The sequence below is a fragment of the Pteropus vampyrus genome, unplaced genomic scaffold (genome assembly GCF_000151845.1).
Source record: "Pteropus vampyrus isolate Shadow unplaced genomic scaffold, Pvam_2.0 Scaffold36, whole genome shotgun sequence".
NCBI lineage: Eukaryota > Metazoa > Chordata > Mammalia > Chiroptera > Pteropodidae > Pteropus > Pteropus vampyrus.
The window spans coordinates 11,368,188-11,386,808 of NW_011888817.1; the positions used below are offsets into that span (position 1 = coordinate 11,368,188).

Below are 18,621 nucleotides of genomic sequence, written 5' to 3' on the forward strand. Positions count from 1 at the left end.
GGCAAGGGAGGTTGCCCTTAAATTTTTATTGTATTCTGGACATTGTCGATGAAAACTTTTTGAGAATCTAGGTGCGCTTCCTCCAAAGAGGGCTAATTTCCTTTAGGCAGGCAGATAGTACTAGCAGATTACATTGATCCTTTCTGTGGATTGGTGTTAGGCCTTGTTAGAGCTGATCTGTTTGTTTGCCCTTTCTTCTAGGAAGTGGTCTTTTCTTCTGGGGTCTGGCCCTTACTCCTAGGTCATAGCCCCCCTGGAATCTCGACTGAAAGTCTAGGTCTTTCCTAAGTTTCCTCTACCTCTGCTGGCCTTAAATTTCAATTCTGTTCTTAGCTGTGCAAAGCTACTATAATCTCAGCTCTTTATCTTCCCAACTGCTGCTTTCTGGTAGGTCTTTTGGAGTCTTACTCTGTAGATGTGCAGTTTAGGAGTCACCAAATTAGTGGAGGAGGGGGATATTTTTATGCAAGTATGGGGCTTTTATTTCTCTCTGGTTCCCTCCTCTCCTAGATTGTGCCTCTTGAGTTCCAACTGCTTTGGCAACCCAGAACTACTGTTTCCTGAGCTCAGTATGCTCTTTTCTGCTTGGGCTTTTCCTTTTTCTCTGTTCTGGAAAGTACCCTCTGGGTAATCCCTATTGCTGGTGTCATTTCCAGTGGGAGAGTTGCTACAATGTTAGGCATAGATTTATCAGTCTTATTTTTAATTCTTGCCAGTCTGATAAAATTTGGAGCTAAGTTGGTTTAAAAGCTGAGTAGGATTTGAATAGGCAAAATGACTTTGCAGGTAGAACAAAGTGACCACAAGTATAATGGGGAGGAATAAAAAGATTTAGGTAAAGCAGTGTGAAGCATCAGGTTTATATAAGCAATATTACACGAATTTTCCAGGAGAAAAATGTGTACGTTCCCGCTGGAGGTGCCTTTGTGTCAGGAAATAACTCCTAATAGCTTGCAATTTCTTTGTGGTCTCATGTTTTAGTTTAAAAATGAATGTGAATTTTGTTTTCTGCTCCATGATATATCCCTCTTTGGTTTAAAGTGATCTCAAAGACTTAGTTTAATGTGTATCTGGAAAAAGAAGTCATGTATTTTTTATTCATATATATATTTTTTTCTTTCTAATAGCTAGGGAAATGTTATATACATTTTCCTCTGCCTCATTAATTACATTTTCAGAGTGCTTTCCATTTGCCTGTGTGTGTGATGACTGACACTTTTGAAGGGATTCCAAGATGCTAAAGCTCATAGATGCTTTATTTTTAATTGATGTTTAGACTTGCATAGCATATTTACTTAAGGTAAAGGGAATCTAATGACAATCTAGTAGTTAATTTTCAGTGATATTTTTGTTTCGTTTTGCTGGTGTGTGTCATGCTCAAATGGGCTGGGCAGAGGCCATATGAGCTTTTATTGTACTTCACAGTCAGGCCTTATTTAATTTTCGTCCTTGAGATAGGGGCTTTCAATAAAAGCTGAGTTAAAGATCAGGGTGAGGGTTGGTGGTTGAGTCCCAAACTCAGAAATAAAAGACAGTGGCAGGGTTCTTTGGCTCTTTCATCTACTAACTCATGTTACTGGACTCAGGGTGTTCATTTTGCCTGCATGTATCAAAGCCAAAAGGGACACACACAGACAGGAGTTTGCTGCAAAGTAGAGGTTTTATTTAAGGAAATGGTGCCACACCTGGAGACACAGGTGAACTAACTCTCAAAGATGTGGCTCCCCATGACCTTTAGGGGATAGGTTATATAGGGGAAAACTCATTAGTAGCTAAGAGAGTTGGTATCATGGGCTCTACTGATTGGGGCTAGGGTAGAAGGCAGTTGATAATTGCATCAGGTCCTGATGCCAGTCCTGGTGTCATTCTGTCTGGTTTCAAGGGGATGCTGGTAGGGTCCTTCAGCCTTCATGGGTGTGGAGCTGTTATCTTTAATTTGACAAAACTCTTTCTGTGGTCAACAGACCTGAGGCTTTGTTCCTAAGAGTGTTTGATGCTGACCTAAGGGCTTAATGATTAAGGGAGTGGTCCTGCAGTATGCCTAAGGGTAAGGAAAGAAGCAAGTGAGCCCAAGGGCAGTTTGAATCCAGAAGAAAGAGTAGAGAAAAAGTCATTTTAAAGAAGTGAAGATTTGCACAAATACACTCAAAATAAAACTATAGGCCTGGAATTTCTCTTGTTAGAACTTTAACTTATCCATATCTGTTGTAATTATCCCTTAACCTCTATCATCAGGATTTATAAAGCCCTTTTTAAAAAAGTGTCTTGTCTTGGGGGTGATCAAGGAAGGGGAATCCAGGAGATTTGTACTCCGCAGCCAAGCTAGAGTGGCAAGAAGGGAAGGAGTTCCAAAGGATTTAGAGTCAGAGGTGGCAGCTACCAAGAAAGTGGAAAGTAGACCTCAAGGAGAAAGAACACAAGGACCAGTCTGTACTTGAAAAAGAGGCCTTGGGACTGAGCAATCAAAAGGCTCCTGAAGTTACAGAAGTTATACAGTGGAATTTTTTAAGCCTGAATGTGCAATAATCTTTTACATTGTGATTTTGGATTTTAGCTATTTATTTACCAAAAAGGAATCCATTGATAGGGGAAGGGGTTGCAGGTATGAAGTGTGATGGGAAAATAGATTCGAGACATATTTAGAGATATATTTAATCCAATTTGGTGATTAGATGCGGGGACTTTGGAGCTGAGGAATTTAGGACTACCCCTGGATGTCTCGTTTGGGAAATTGGGTATATATGATCATGACATTTTCCAAGAACATGTGTAAAGCTGGTTTATGGGGATGATATAAGAATATGGTTTTAAATTTTGTGAATTTGAAGAAGTTGTGGAACATCTAAGTGGAGGTATTTAATAGGTAATTAGGTATATGGGCTAGAGCTCAGGAATGTAGGGGAAAATGAGCCTATAGGTGTTTGTTGAATCCAAGGTTATACCCATAGAGCAAGTGAGAAGAGTCCTGGTTGTCAACGTAAAATACATCCAAACCTGTAGAGAATTTTAATAATTTATTTGAGCCAAATTGATGACATATGCCAGAGAGCAAGATCTCAAATGTGCAGAGAATAACAGTTTTGCAGTTTCTTTTATGCATTTGAAATTAACTTCCGGATGTAAGGAAGATTACAGGAAGGTGGGAGAAAGCAAGGCAGGGATTGGATTACAAGATAGTTAAAAGTATTTGCCCTCTTGGGGGTAGTTAAGTTTTATAAGAAGGAGTCTGAAGGCGCATTTCAAAGGTGTGTTAACCCAGATTCACAAAAACAATAGACGGGTCTTGCTTAAGGCAAAGATAAACCTTTTACTAAGAAGTTATGTGCCTGGGGCGTGACTACCCCCCATGACTTGCCCAGTTAGGAATTTAGGATCAGATCACCCTGTAAGGTTACTTTACATAGAACCATTTTTTTTGGTCTACATGGGGTATTGTGCTTTGGAGAAACACAAATACTTTAGAAACAGGAGAAATAAATGTTCGAAAAGACTGGCAAAGAGGTGGGAGGAGAAAGAAATAGGTCTTGGAGTCTTAGGGTTCAAAGAGAGAATATCAAGGAGAGGAAAAGTGTCAGAGAGAGGGCAATAACTTTAGAAGTTGGTTCCTTGAATGTACTTAAATGCTTACTTGTGATGAACTAATAAAGAGAGGAAGAGGAATTGAAGATGCAGATAACTGGCCCTATAGGAGGGCAGTGGTGGGGAGAGGTAGTGAGTACAGGTGATTGGATTAACCTCAGACAGAAGGCTTTACATTTTCTAAGACTATTTGGTAACTTAAAAATAAGCTTTGGGGCTTGATGCTTTTTTGCTGTAGTCAGACCGGGGCGGGGGGGGGGGAATAGAAGTGAAGAAGACTAGTCCCGGAAGGAAGCGTAAAAGTGGGTCTACTGGAAAAGCGTAAAGCAAAACTGTATTGGGGAACAGTGGATGAAGGGAAGAAAACCAATGTTGCTGCTGTGAGAACCTTGAGGCTAAGCTGTCTAAAGACACTTTGGTGCTTCCAGAAAATTACCGTATTTAAAAGGACTAATTTTAAAATTAGATTCTTCTTTATCAGTTCATATTTTAGGAACCTAAAAATTGTTCTCCGAGAAGAAACCCATTAGTTTGGAACTGGAGGATTCCTTTGCATCAGATACTCAAATGAAAGAATCACCAGTAGAAGGTGAACCACACAAGGCAGTGGCACCACAGTTGCTACGGCTAGATGAAATTAAGACAGAACCTGACAATACTCAGGTAAATATTTTAACTTATTTTTTTCTAGAGCAGTATTTACTTATAAATTTTAGTTATGCAGATACTGGTTTATTGGTTGAAAACTTCAAATTCTTATCTTCCCCAAAGCAGTTGATCAAATAATAATCCAAGGTATGTGGTGTTAAGTGCCATAACAAGTATATGCTATATAATGTGATTTGAGAGAATGAACTGTCGAGAATTAGGTTTTGGGGTTGATAAAAGGATTGCTTAGGTTATCTTAGGCTTAGTTAATACGTTTTTGTTTTTCTTAACTTGAAATAATACAATAACTTTTTATGCTACTGCTTTCTATTAAGTAGTAGAATTAATACAATTAAATTATTTTTTAATCCAAATTAGTTTCGTGATTTTATTCTTAAACATTTAAAGATATTTCATGCTAAGGAATATATATATAAAGGATAAATTGATTCAAGCTGTGAGTATTCTGTAAGCATGGCAAATTTCTTTAGAATGTTTATATAGGATCTAGCCAAAATTTCTAATGAAACAAAAACTAAATCAGTTTTAATCTATTTCTAGTATTCTGTTTAGAAATAACCTAAAGTAAATCAGTATCAAGTAAGAATGTGACTCCCATTGAATTGGTAACACTATGAAATGTTGTCCATCTAGAAAATATCCGTTGCTTTTTTGGCCCGTAGACATTCAAAAATTAGATCAAGTTTAGATAGATTGCCTGCTGCTCTGTAAAAAATCCTCCTCTGTAAAACTCATTCAGCCCAATCTAACAATTCTTGTGTTTAAGCTTTTAGAGATTAGAACAAGGAGGGAAAATAGGTGTCGTTATTGAATATGTCTACTCTCTGTTTGTAGTAGCTACTGAAGGACTGTGTTAACAAAAATTTCTGAAGTCACATTTAGGTACGATAGAAAATAATGTACTAATCAGCCAAAGGTCATCAAAAGGGGAGTGCTTACCTGTGTATTATGGTTCAATTCGGTGATACAAGTCACTGAATGGACTTGAGCATAATTTATCATTTTCTATCAAATGACTGGTTATTTTAAATGCATTGTATTCATTATTTTCAATTTTTTTTTAGGAGTATTGTCAAGCCCAACAGTCCAAAACTCAGGAGAATGAAATGAAAATAAATACTACGTTTTCAGACAGTGGTAATAGGATTGTTTAAGTTAATCATATTTATTCTGACCAATATGTTAGCCAATTTATTCTTTTTTAAAATGCCTTTGAATAGTGTATTTGAGTTTTAAGTCCAGAAATAAATTCTAAAATAAAATGAAAGAATGCTTACTTACTATTATGTAAATACTAATTTTTTTCCTTCCTGTTTTGTGTTTGTAGCATCACAGTTGACTACAGGCATTCCGCTTTCTCTGGCATCATCTGGCATGAATAAAATGCTTCCTTCAGTTTCAACAACAGCTATTCAGGTTTCCTGTGCTGGTTGTAAAAAAATTCTCCAGAAGGGGCAAACTGCTTATCAGAGGAAAGGGTCTACTCAGCTTTTCTGCTCCACACCGTGCATCACTGAATACATTTCATCTACCAGTTCACCAGCTCTTCCCAAGAGAACTTGTTCAAACTGCTCAAAGTATATCATTCTAAATTATGCCCCCTTTTACTTCCCTACATAGATCTTGATCAGAGTCTTGGCTATAGTTTTCTACATTTTCATTTTTTCTGTTATATCACTTTGGATTAGTGAAAAGAAGCTGTTTCTGCATTTAGTTCCTCCAGTAGATTCTTTAGAAATAGGTTTTTGTTGTTTATTGAGAGATTTGCAGAAATTAAAATGTGAGTTCTTTTTCTCAACTTTAATGTGACTTCTAAAACTCATTTTCATATTCTTTTCATTTAAAATTCTCTATAAGTGAAATTATTATGTGCCCATTTTATTTTATTTAACTGTGTAAGGAGCAACCTACTAAGAATTAATCATGTAAGTTATTTTGGATTTTCCACGGTATAAAATTATATGTTTCTTTTGCAGTGGTAAATGAAGTTACTTAATTCTTTTGAAAAATTGAATAGCCATAGGTAAACATAGGTGGATCGATGTAATCTTTTCAAGATTTCTGTGAGCTATTGTTGTGGTCTTTGTTGCTGACTTCAGTACATATGTAAGGCAATGTGGATGCAGAGAAAGGAAGTAGTAGTGATTTCATAATGAGTTGGTGAAAAATATCCGGAACTTTGGACTCTACCCTGAGATGTATAAAGGAGAGTCTTTGAGAGTCTTAATCATACTATAATTCTGGTTTGTTACTGCTCTTTAAATAATAATGCTTAGTTTTAAATATCTTTGTTTCAGAACAAGAAAACTTCTAGATACAATAAATTCTTTTCAAATGTCTTGTTTTAGAATTGGATTTCCATAATTCGAATCTTGCTTCCTCCATTTACAGTTAAATATTGCTACTCAAAGTGTGATCCTTGAGTAGCTGTATCAGCATCGTTGGGGAACTTGTTAGGAATACAGAATTTCAGGTCTCATCCAGATTTAACTAAATAAGAACTGCATTTATCCCCAGGTGCTTCATTTACAGTAGTCCCTCCTTATTGATGGGGGATACTTTCCAAGACCCCCAGTGGATGCCTGAAACCATAGATAGTACCAAACCCTTTATGTACTAAGTTTTTTCTTTACGTACATACCTAAGATAAAGATTAACTTATAAGTACAGCAATAACATAGTAAAAGAGAACAATTATAACAATATACTATAAAATAAAGTGAATGGTTTCTCTCAAAATATCTTATTGTACGGCACTCACCCCTTTTGTAATGATGCTGTGATTGCAGAAAGCAAAACCTTGGATAAGGGGAGACTACTGTACATGCTAAAGTTTGAAAAGCATTGAGAACTTCTCAGTATTCCCATTTGTTTTGTTAAATGTACATGAGAAATATGAGCATTAAATAACATTTAAGTGGTCTGAACGATACTGGCATGTATTAACTCATAAATGTTAGGTTTCACTATTATTCTCTTAACAAACTCACAAACCTTTTTGATTGGTTGCTTTGGTTCCTCGTTTGGCTGTTGCTTCAGGTGTTATCTGTTGCTTCAAGTCTTACTCCCTGGAACTTTACTTACTTTTCTCTTGTGCTTTTTCAACCCTTTAATACTATACTTTGTCTTTTCTTTTTTGCTATGGGCTATATGGCATTCTCTTCAGCCTGCTTCTTCTGCAGAATCATAAAACTGGAAGGGACCTTAGAGATCATCCAGTCCAAACATTTTCTTTTGGTTTTGTGGAAACTGAGGCCCTGAGAAGTTAAGGTATCATGTTGCTATGTTTGCAGTTTACCCATTATACATCTTTAGCAGATCTCCCAGACAAGTCGAAAAGGCTGAAGTAGGAAGGATTTAGTGTATAAGTTGTTCTTTAAGGCAAAGAAATCGAATATGAGCAAAAATATGAAATGTTTTACTTCTTTTGGAATAAAAAACTTTTTGATACAAAATACTATTTATAGTTTGGTAGAAAGGTAGTACTAATTCCTGGGCTAGGAGAGACTGTTGTTCAGAGGAACCTGTGCTTTTTTTGAAATTTTTTAAAATTCCACTTTCAATAGTCTCTTGTATTAATATAGTTCTGAAGATTTTAGCGAATTATGATTTAAAATCTTTTTTTGAGTTAATGAATTTTTTTTTCTAGTTCATGAACCAAATGAAAAATAGCTTCGAAAATAACATTTAAATCATGTTAGATGACTTTTCTTTGAGAACTATATATTTAAGAAGTGTCATTTCTGCACTTCAGAACCAACCAGAGAGCCTGAGAGCAATCAATAAAATTCACAATAGGCCCATGCTATAATGCTTTGTAGGAAAGTTGTTCAGACCTATGCTCAGAGTTTTTTAAGCTAATTTTAGGTTCTTTTAACAATTCACTTTGATTTTTTATTTTAAAACCTTAGTAAATTAGAAGCCAGCAATCTAGTATGCTGATAGCAGTATAAACTAGTAAGCATTTTCACTTTCATGCTTCTGTCAGTGCAGTTTCTTCTGCCTCTCTTACCTGGCTAATTTTGTGTCTTAAGGGTCCACCTCAAATATCTTTACCTCTTGTGTATTCCCACACCCTTCTCCTCTTACTACCCTACTCGCACCCAGAAGAATTGTTCCATGGTCTGTGTTTTCATAGTGTTTATAACTCCTAAAACATTGATCATTAATGTTTTTAAAGAATTGATACTGCCCAGGTTAGACTATGAACTTCTTAACATTAGGGACTAGAGTATAGTCATTTTTATATCCCCAAGGCCTTAATACTCTCTGGCACACAGCAAACCTTAGAATTTTTGTCAAATGAAGTACACAGCACAGTTCAGATAACTGCATTTAGAGCTGTATTTTAAACCAATAAAATGACTGATGATGTGAGAACAAATCTGTTGTTTTTGGTACCATCTGTTTGAGGGTAGAAAATTGCATAATTAAAAAATTTGTGAATGTTGAAGTGTTAAAATAGTGTTCTCAGGAGTTTTTTATCTGAAAAACTATTCTGGAAGATTGATATTTTGAGAGTTCTAGGTATCTTGGTATTTCCTATAGCAGCAATTCTCAAATTTTCTGGTCTCCAGACCCCTTCATACTCTGTTGAAGAGCCAGAGAGCTTTAGTTTTAGGTGGGTTATGTCTACCAATATATACTATGTTAGAAATTAAAACCAAGAAATTTTTAATAACTCATTTAAAATAATCTCAATGCATGTTGACATAAATATTTTTGTGGGAAAAAAAGCCATTTATATTTAGTGAGATGAGAAATTTTAAGAAAAATTTAGTGAGCATTGTTTTATCAGTTTTGCAAAACACTTTAATGGCCGAGTTTTCATATCTGCTTCTGCATTCAGTTTGTTGTAAAATATTGTTTTGTTGAAGTCTGAAGAAAATCTGGCCTTACAAATATGTAATTAGAAAAAGGAGTGTTCCACTAGCCTTTCAGATTAATTGTGGATGCTCTTTGATACAACATCAGAAAACAAGGGGTAGTTTTTTAAAGGTTAGTTGTAATGTCAAATATGAAACCATATCTATGAAGTTTTTATACTATTAAAATTCATTGGTCTAGTAGTACTTTGGTTCTTTTACCCATAAGTGATTTTTCTTACTTGTAATCATTAGGAAATATTTGTTCACTGAGTTATGCAGCTCTTGCAAATATTGACATATTTCATTATGCAATATTTTAAAACAATTTTTTTAAATCATTAATCTCATCAGAAAAGCTTTTAAGTGTTGGGACGCGATTAAGATGGAGGTGTCAGATAACAAATTTTCCAAAATTCCTGTTTTCAATGAAAGTTCAGATTTTATCATTGGCAAGAATAACAGCCAGTTGTTTTCCTTGAAGTAACAGTCTTCTTACTTTATTCATTTTTGATAAAGTATCTGTCAGGTACCCACTTTTGGATAATAGATTATCTGATAGTTGTTCTTTCAAGTAAAAATGTGTTCCATGAAAAAAGTAGCTAACTCAGATTGTAACTCTTAACATTCCCACATGAGATTTTCCTTCAGACAACTATCATACTTTGGTGCACAGGGGAAACACTTTATGCCTATATTCCATTCATCACACAGAATATTAAAAAGATGTGATATACTCAACAATCAATTTTAATAAAATGAATAATTTTTACAACAAATGCTGGCAGTGAATAACACTAGAACTAGTATCTTTTTGGTGCCACTGCCTTAATTTGTGCTGATTGGAAGTTTTACCCACCTTTGCTTCCCCCTCCCACACTTTATTGAGATGAAATTCATATAACAAAAACCGTTTCAGTAGCACTTAATACATTTACGTTGTTTCACGACTACTGTCTCTATTTAGTTCCAAAATATTTCTAGCGCTCCAACTTAAAATGCCTTATTCATTAAGCAGTTTCTCCCTCATTTCCCTTTCCCCTCTCCCCTCAGCCACTGGAAAGCACCAACCTGCTCTATCTAGATGTATTTCTTCTGGTTATTTCTTATAAATGGAATCATACAACATGTGACCTTTTGTGTCTGGTTTCTTTCCCTTAGCATTTTTTTTCCAGGTTCATCCATGTTATACCATGTATATCAGTACTTTATTCTTTTTTATAGCTAAATAATATTCCACTACATGAATATACCACAATTTGTTTATCCTTTCATTCATTGATGAACATTTGGGCTGTTTCCATTTTTTGGCTACCGTGAATAGTGCTGTTATGAACATGCATGTACATGTACTTATTTTGAGTACTTATTTTCAATTCTTTGGGTATTGACCTAGGATTAATATTGCAGGGGCCCACTGTTGCTTGTGTACCATCAGTTCAAATGTCAACACAGTGAAAAAGGCAAATTGCATCTTAATATTATAAAAAAAGTTTTCATCTTGTGGACCCCCTGAAAGTATCTGGGGAATCCACAGGGATTTGCAGACCAGATTTTGAAATCTTCTGTCCTGTAGATTCCAAAGTTGGTCACGTATGAATGTGACTTATTATTCTATTAAGGCTAGCACCAATCAATACACAGAGGGTAAGATGGGGAAGTTAACATTTAGGGAGTGTAAATGATCTGTTCATCATTACTTAATATGAGTGAAAGAACTGGATACCAAATTCAGGTTTTCTTATTTCAAGGCTGATATTAACTATTTAACAGTTCTTCAGGTAAATTAAACAACAAGGGGGAGAGGGTTGTTTGGGGGAGCGATGTAGTTTATGAAGAAATTATAACTGTGGTAAAGTATTTAATGGTGCCCTTGTCATTTGTTTTCAGAGACATTTTAAATCTAAAGGATGTGATCAGTGTCCAGCTGGAAGATAGCACCTCTAGCAAAAATTTTTGCAGCCAATCTTGTCTCTCATCATATGAAGAAAAAAGAAAACTATTTGTGACTATATTTACTAACAGCATTTTAACCAAATGCAGCATGTGTCAGAAAACTGCTCTTGTAAGTTGCAATTTTTTTTACCTTTAGGGAATCTGATTCTGCTTAAATATCAAAATTTTTACCGAATCCTTTTATTTTTTACCCTAGATTCAATATGAAGTAAAATACCAGAACATGAAACATAATCTTTGCAGTAATGCTTGTTTTTCAAAGTTTCACTCTGCTAACAGCCTCATCATGAACTGTTGCGAGAACTGTGGAGCTTACTGTTACACTAGCTCTAATCTGTTCCATATACTTCAGATGGAAGGACAGTCTCGTTACTTGAATAGTTCAAAGAGTATTACAGCATACAAGCAGGTATGAATAAAAGTCTGTTGCCCGAAGTGAGGACCACTCCATTTGAATTTGACTGTATAGGACTCAAGCGAAAATTAAAGATGAATTCCTTCCATTAATTGGCTTGTGAATCGTTCCACTTTAGGAAAATGTGGGGATATAGATTTTAGTACCATTGGGGATAGTTGGTAAGATGATGGAGATGAAATAAAATACTTCTGACAGTTCCTCCTACTGTGCAGCCCAGTTCCTAACAGGCCACAGACTGATACTCGCCACAGCTCGGGAGTTGGGGACCCCTGTTGTAACATATGTTAAGCACCCTTTTCTGGCTTCTCCTTAGCACCAATAAAGCAAGCTTTCCTGAGCTGATGCCCAAACAGGCATTGAGAAAAGACCTATAATTATAAGACTCTTGTTTATTATTTATAAAGTTGGCTTTGATTGGGATGACGAACGTCATCTATGACCACTTTCTTCATTGCTTGTATATGTATTATTGCTATTAGTATATCTAATACAAAGATACCTAATAAAGTGACCAATTTCCTGCATTATGATCATTGCAATCCATGATGCCATTTTCCTGGTTTTTAAAAAAGTAAAAAAATGTGGCTTCATTGTCATTATTTGTAGAGTTGTGTTAGTGCTTATATTTTTATAATAATGTTAATAATTTATCATATACCAGGAATATGAATATTATTTTAATCTCCAACAGAAACCAGCCAAAACCCTGACATCTGGTCTTTGCAAATCATTGAAGTCCTCAGATGAAATGATTGAGATTACCAGTGACTTGGGGAAGACAGAACTTTTCTGCTCTGTTCATTGTTTCTCTATTTATAGTAAAACTAAGATGGAATCTTCTACAGGTAATATTTGTTTAGTAGTTATCAGAGGTTTAGTAATTTAGTAATCTGTGCTTCCTTTAATTTATAACCTTGATTCATTTCCAGATTAAACTGACTTAAAAGTCAAAACCATTCAAAGCTTGTTGCAAAGAAATGGCTTCCAGTATTTTTGTATAAAAGGCAGGCTATTTTACTAGATTTAATTTTTATTTATAAAGATGTATTATAGAATGTAGAATTTTTTACTTAACTCTGCCTTGTAAAAACAAGGCTATTAACATTTTTCACATGAAGTAGAGCTCGTTGGAAATACTTTGGAAAAGCACAGATAATCCAGGGCCAACTGTGTATTCCATCCAAGAGCCACATTTATATAGGGCTGGTGCTATTTACATAAACAGTGGAGTGAATGATGCTCCTGGGCCTTGTATATCTTGCAAACTGGCTTATAGAAATCACTGCAGTAGACAATAACTCAGCTCCATTCATGTTGAGGTTATGAACCCTGGAAGAGTCAGAAACAACATCCAATAGATTCTAGAGGAGGCTCTTTTCTGTTCTTCCTTGGTAATTTCACAGAAAAGATTTGCTTGAAATTTCTAAATTAAAATGAAATTTCAAGTAAATAGTATAAAAACATTGCAAAGGTTAAGAGATATACAATGATAGGAAATGTAAATTATCAGTTTAATGTTGTTATTAACGTTATATTAAAGAACTTGGCTATTCCGAAGCCCTAATAAAAATTATTCAAATACCCAGCAAAACCTAAAGCTATTAGATGTTTGCATTGCTCACTGAAATACTTGTTATTAAACAGTACTTTCTGATAGATTGATTCTTCCTGGTTTATAAGAAATCTTTTTATTTTTATCAGTAAATGTTTCCATGGTGCAAGATACTTCACCGGAGCTCCTTTCTCCAAAGAAAGATACAACTCCAGTTATAAGCAATATAGTATCATTAGCAGATACTCATGTTGCCCTGCCCATCATGAACTCTGATGTCTTACAAGGTAAAAACCGATGTGAGGATATTTGATGTATATACTGTTTTGCCATACTTTTTGAATCTGTCTATAGTCTCTTTTCTCTTCGTTGACTGATATCAAAGAATTATAGTTTATGATGCTATTTTATAGATTATGGTATAAAGTCTTGAATTTATGCTTTATTTTATCAGGTACAGTTTCTTCAGTAACAGCAAATGTCATTGCAGATGTAAGTTTGAAACTTAAAAAATATATTTTGTGTGCGTATGTGTATCTGAGTATATTAATTCCTATTTTGATCCTAGAGCTCAAAAAAGTAGAGCAACAAATACCTTTTTGTATTTACATTGTTTCTCAAATCTTAAGTTTGACTTGAAATTATTGATAAGAATATTTAAAAGAAGTATTAGTCATAGTTTTTCCTTTGGACTATTTTCTTAATATTAAGCAGTTCTACTCATCTGAGCAATATAAATTATTTTTATTATAATTATATACCAAAAGATCCTTTAAACAATTAATGCTGAATCTAGAGTGTAAATAAGTTAATAATTATTAATATTTCCCCCAATTGGAGCTCATACTGTAACTCACTCATTCACTCTCTTGTGTTGCTAGATGTGTTTGATATTTTAATTGACTATTTCAAAACTGTTAAAACAACTGTTATCATTTTCTCCTAAAGATTTCTAAGGGTTTACCCAGTGAGTCAAGTAGTGGTGTTGCTAATAACAGTGTGGAACAGCCAAGCCTTTCACCATCTTCATCAGTACTTGGTCAGCATACAGTTGGCTCCAGTACAGAAGTACAAAAAGATCAAGTGTCAAACCAAGATACTACATGCAATCTGAAATCTATGAAAATAACTGATGGACTAAATCGCCCAAAATTTACATCCAAAGTACAAAAAGTTAAAGGTAAATCACGAAGTATTAAAAAATTTTGGTGTTCAAATTTTCAGCAGTTAGAAAACAGTGTTAAAAAGGATGTGACATTCTGTTATTCATGCCAGTTGTTTTGCCAAAAAAATTTTAGCTATGAAAGAGAATCATTTGCAACGCAAGGAATTTCTAATTGGAAAAAAACTATGGAAAAATTCAGAAAGCATGAAAAAAGTAAAATGCATTTGAAGTCATTGCAATTTTGGAGGGATTACCAGTTTTGTGATGAAGCTGTCAATGATAATTTATCTGTTCGTTCAAAACAGATTGAAGGAAATAAAAAGTTCCTAAAGCTTATAATTGAAAACATTTTATTTCTTGGAAAGCAGTGTTTACCCTTAAGAGAAAATGACCAGTCTGTTTCATCTGTGAATAAAGGCAATTTTTTAGAATTGTTAGAAATCAGAGCAAAAGATAAAGGAGAAGAAATATTTCAACTTATGAATTCACAAGTTGACTTCTATAACAGTACACAAATTCAAAATGATATTATTGAAACAATAAAGACCGAAATATTGCAAGATATTGTGAATGAGATCAATTACTCCTCAGCTTTTTCAATAATATGTGATGAGGCAACTTATAGTGCCTCTAAAGAACAGCTTTCAGTTTGTGTGAGATACTCACAAAAAACACCAAAGGCTATCTTAATTAAAGAAAGATTCTTGGGTTTCATAGATATTGAAGAGATGACTGGGACCAACTTACACAGGACTATCACGACTTACTTGCAGCAAATTGGAGTTGATTTGAGTAAAATACGAGGCCAGGCCTATGATAGTACCACTAATTTGAGGGTAAAATTTAACAAAACTGCAGCAGAATTCAAGAAGGAAGAGCCAAGAGCTTTATACATACATTGTTATGCACATTTTTTGGATTTAGCTGTTATTAGGTTTTGTAAAGAAGTAAAAGAACTCCGAAGTACTCTAAATATTCTCAGTTCTTTATTCAACACTATTCATATGTCTGAGGAAATGTCCGCAAATTTTCAAAAGATTTGTAAGCTAAGTCAAAACAAAACATGCAAAAAACATACATCACAATCATGTTGGACAGTCCATGATCATACATTACTATCTGTGATTGAGGGTCTTCCAGAGATTATTGAAACACTGGAAGTTGTATCAAGCCATTCTTCAAACACAAGTTTGGCTGATGAATTGAGTGATTTGTTGACATTGGTTTCCAAATTTGAATTTATCTTTTGTTTGAAATTTCTTTATCGAGTACTAAGTGTTATAGGAATTCTTTCCAAAGAGCTTCAAAGTGAAACCATAGACATTTTTTCTTTGTCTTCAAAAATAGAAGCAATTTTGGAATGTTTATCATCTGAAAGAAATGATGTCTATTTCAAGACTATCTGGGATGGAGCAGAGGAAATATGTCAAAAAATAACCTGTAAAGGTTTTGAAGTTGAAAGACCTTCCTTTCAGAAGAGAAGAAAAATTCAGAAAACAGTAGACCTTGGCAATTCAGACAGTATGTTTTTTCCTACCTCAGCAGAAGAACAATATAAAATTAATATTTATTACCAAGCGTTAGATACTGTTTTACAAAATTTAAAATTATGTTTTTCAGAGTTTGATTATTGCAAAATGAAGCAAATTTCAGAACTATTATTTAAATGGAATGGACCATTAAATGAAGCAACAGCCAGACATGTCCAAGAATTCTATAAACTTGATGCAGACATCATCCCAGAACTTAGATTTTATCGGCAATATGCAAAGCTCAACTTTGTCATAGATAATGATCGTATCAACTTCATCAATCTTGGCTATTTGTTTATTCAGCATGGTCTTCACAATAATATTCCTTGCGTATCAGAGTTACTATATATCGCTTTGTCTTGGCCAATTACTTCAGCAAATGTTGAAAACTCATTTTCTATACTGCCTCGTCTTAAAACTTACTTATGTCATACCATGGGGCAAGAGAAGCTCAGTGGCTTGGCCCTAATGGCTATTGAGCAGGAATTGGTAAATAAACTGATAGAGCCTGAAAGACTCAATGGAATTGTGGAAAAGTTTATCCATCAGATGAAAGAAATATAATACTTGCTAATTTGGATTTCCCTGAATTTTGTATTTCTGTTGTAAGTTTTTATTTCAAATTTTTGTCTCTTAAGAAAATTTATCTTTGGCTTGCCCTTTTCACTTTACATTTTTTTTTTACATGGTTTTTTTGAGATTGTCCCATGTCAGTATATAAAGAGTTTCTTGATCCTTTTTGTACAACTGCATAAGATTTAATTGTATGGATGTACCATAAAATATTGGAACAGTCCTACTGATAAACATTTTAATTCTTATCTTTTGCTAGTATAAATAATGCCATAATATGACCTTGTACACAGGTCATATTACACATCAGTGAGTTACTGTAAGATAAAACTTTAAATGAAAATTGCCAGGTCAAAAGATTTGTGCATTATATTTTTTTTTATATTGACAAATTGATTTCTCCAAGGATTGTGCCAATTTATAGTACCACCAACAATGTGAGAGTGCCTATTTCTTCAAATCTTTATAAAGCTGTTTTATCAAACATTTTGATCTTTGCCAATGTTAGTTGGTATTTTAATCTCTGTGGAGATTAAATGAGTGGAATTTTGTATTTTCACTTAATAAGGTGGGATATCTGCTTGAGCCATTTATAGATCCTTTTTTTGTGAACCGTCACATTTAAACATTAAATATTGCTCTTTTGGATTGATACAGTAGCTGGATGACACAATAGGAACTCTTAATCTACTTTATGAAAATATGACTATTTTTCAAGTAACCCCAAAAGAAAGGACTCTTTTTCTATCTCTATACTTTACAAAAGTTTAGATGAAGGAAATCTGTTACTCAAAGCTCTGAAAGAATTTAGTGGTAGATATGCCTGGGTCTGGAATTTTTTTTCTCCTTTTGGAGGAATATTACTCTGCTACTTTCCCTTGCTGTTGCATCAACTTTTTAGAATTTGTAATTTGCTTAAGAGTTGTAGAAGGCATTCTCTTTGTATATACCTATACTTCGTTAATCTTCTATACAGTTTTCTTGATTATGCCAACTAGTGGTTTGTTTTGTTTTTTATACAGTCTTAGATTTACTTATCAATCCTACTTTTAAAATTATGGTTGACTTTAACATATAAAAATACAAAGGATATAACAAGTAACAGTCTTATTAAGTCCTAACATTTTACCATGCTCCAGATTTTTATTTCAGAAATACAATATAGCTCAAGTTAAAGCTCCCTTGCAAATCTTTTCCTGGTAACATTTCTATTTTCTTCAGAGGTAACGATTATTTGGTGTACGTCATTCCATGTATATATAATTTTATACTTAGTACATAGCCTTGTTTATAAACTTTACATAAAACTTTATAATTTGCATTGTACATATCTTTCTGCAGTTTGCTTTTTTCAATGTTTTTGAGATATATGGACTTCTAGTTCATTTAACTGTTGAGTAATATATTAGAATATACAAGTTCATGCTTTCTCTATTTACATGGATATTTTGTCTGATTTTGCACTTTTATAATACTCCAGTGGTCATTTTTGAATGTGGTATGCAGTTGTACAGTCAACAAATATTTACTGAGCAAGTCACTATATACCAGACACACTATTCAAGCTGCTGGAGATCCAGCAGATAAGGTCCTGACTCCAGTGAAACTTAGCTTTCTAATATGGAAATCTAAGAAGCATACTAGAAGAGGTTGCTTATCAACTAACTCTTTTCTGTAAGATGATAATACAGAATATTTGTATGCCATACTATGATAAAAGATGAAGCTTTGGGAACTGTGGCCATTTAAAGGCCTTACCCAACTACCCATTCCTGGCACACCGGTTGCTAACATCTGCTCTAGAGTGCTTATTTAGAAGTGGACTTGATGGGTGAAGGCTGTGTGCATCTTTTACTTCCTCACAGTTATACCCCTTTGCCATTCCCACCAACAGTATCTGAGTGTTTCTGTTGTTCTACATCCTTGCCAACTTTGGTATTGTCATTTTACTTTTATTAAAAACTGATTTCTACTTTTATTAAAAAAAAAAACTACAGAAGGCAGTTAATCTCTAGTACTGAATGCTTACTGCATAGATTTTCATTCTTTTGTTTTGTAATGAACATGCCTAACACTATGAACTTTCCTCTGAAGTCACCTTGGGTCTGCTATGTGATTTTTTCTCATTTTCATTATTTTCTAGTTATTTACAATTGTTTGTATTGTCATGAAAGTTAATTTCAAGAGGCTGTTTTTTTCCCCCCAAAATGTTTTGGTTTTTAATTTTCAAAAATCTATAAAGCTAGTAATAAGACCTAGACCTGAAAAATGAAACAAAAAATAAAACTACATTAAAACAGCTGTCTTTGTAA

The 18,621-nt window shown here is 34.1% G+C and overlaps 1 protein-coding gene across 2 annotated transcripts in view; it reads left to right on the forward strand.

The window, feature by feature from the left end:
• Nucleotides 1-18,621, forward strand: part of ZMYM1 (zinc finger MYM-type containing 1) — a 24,267-nt gene extending 5,646 nt beyond the window's left edge. The window contains exons 2-11 of one of the 2 annotated variants that reach the window (XM_011357944.2): nt 4,061-4,242; nt 5,313-5,385; nt 5,576-5,825; nt 11,004-11,178; nt 11,266-11,478; nt 12,179-12,332; nt 13,189-13,326; nt 13,494-13,531; nt 13,988-15,725; nt 15,825-18,621. In XM_011357944.2, the coding sequence (XP_011356246.1) occupies nt 4,147-4,242; nt 5,313-5,385; nt 5,576-5,825; nt 11,004-11,178; nt 11,266-11,478; nt 12,179-12,332; nt 13,189-13,326; nt 13,494-13,531; nt 13,988-15,725; nt 15,825-16,300 (3,351 nt within the window). In that variant the 5' untranslated portion in view covers nt 4,061-4,146 and the 3' untranslated portion in view covers nt 16,301-18,621. Of the gene's footprint in view, nt 1-4,060; nt 4,243-5,312; nt 5,386-5,575; nt 5,826-11,003; nt 11,179-11,265; nt 11,479-12,178; nt 12,333-13,188; nt 13,327-13,493; nt 13,532-13,987 lie in introns of both variants that reach the window. The other variant, XM_011357943.2, reaches the window with a different exon arrangement.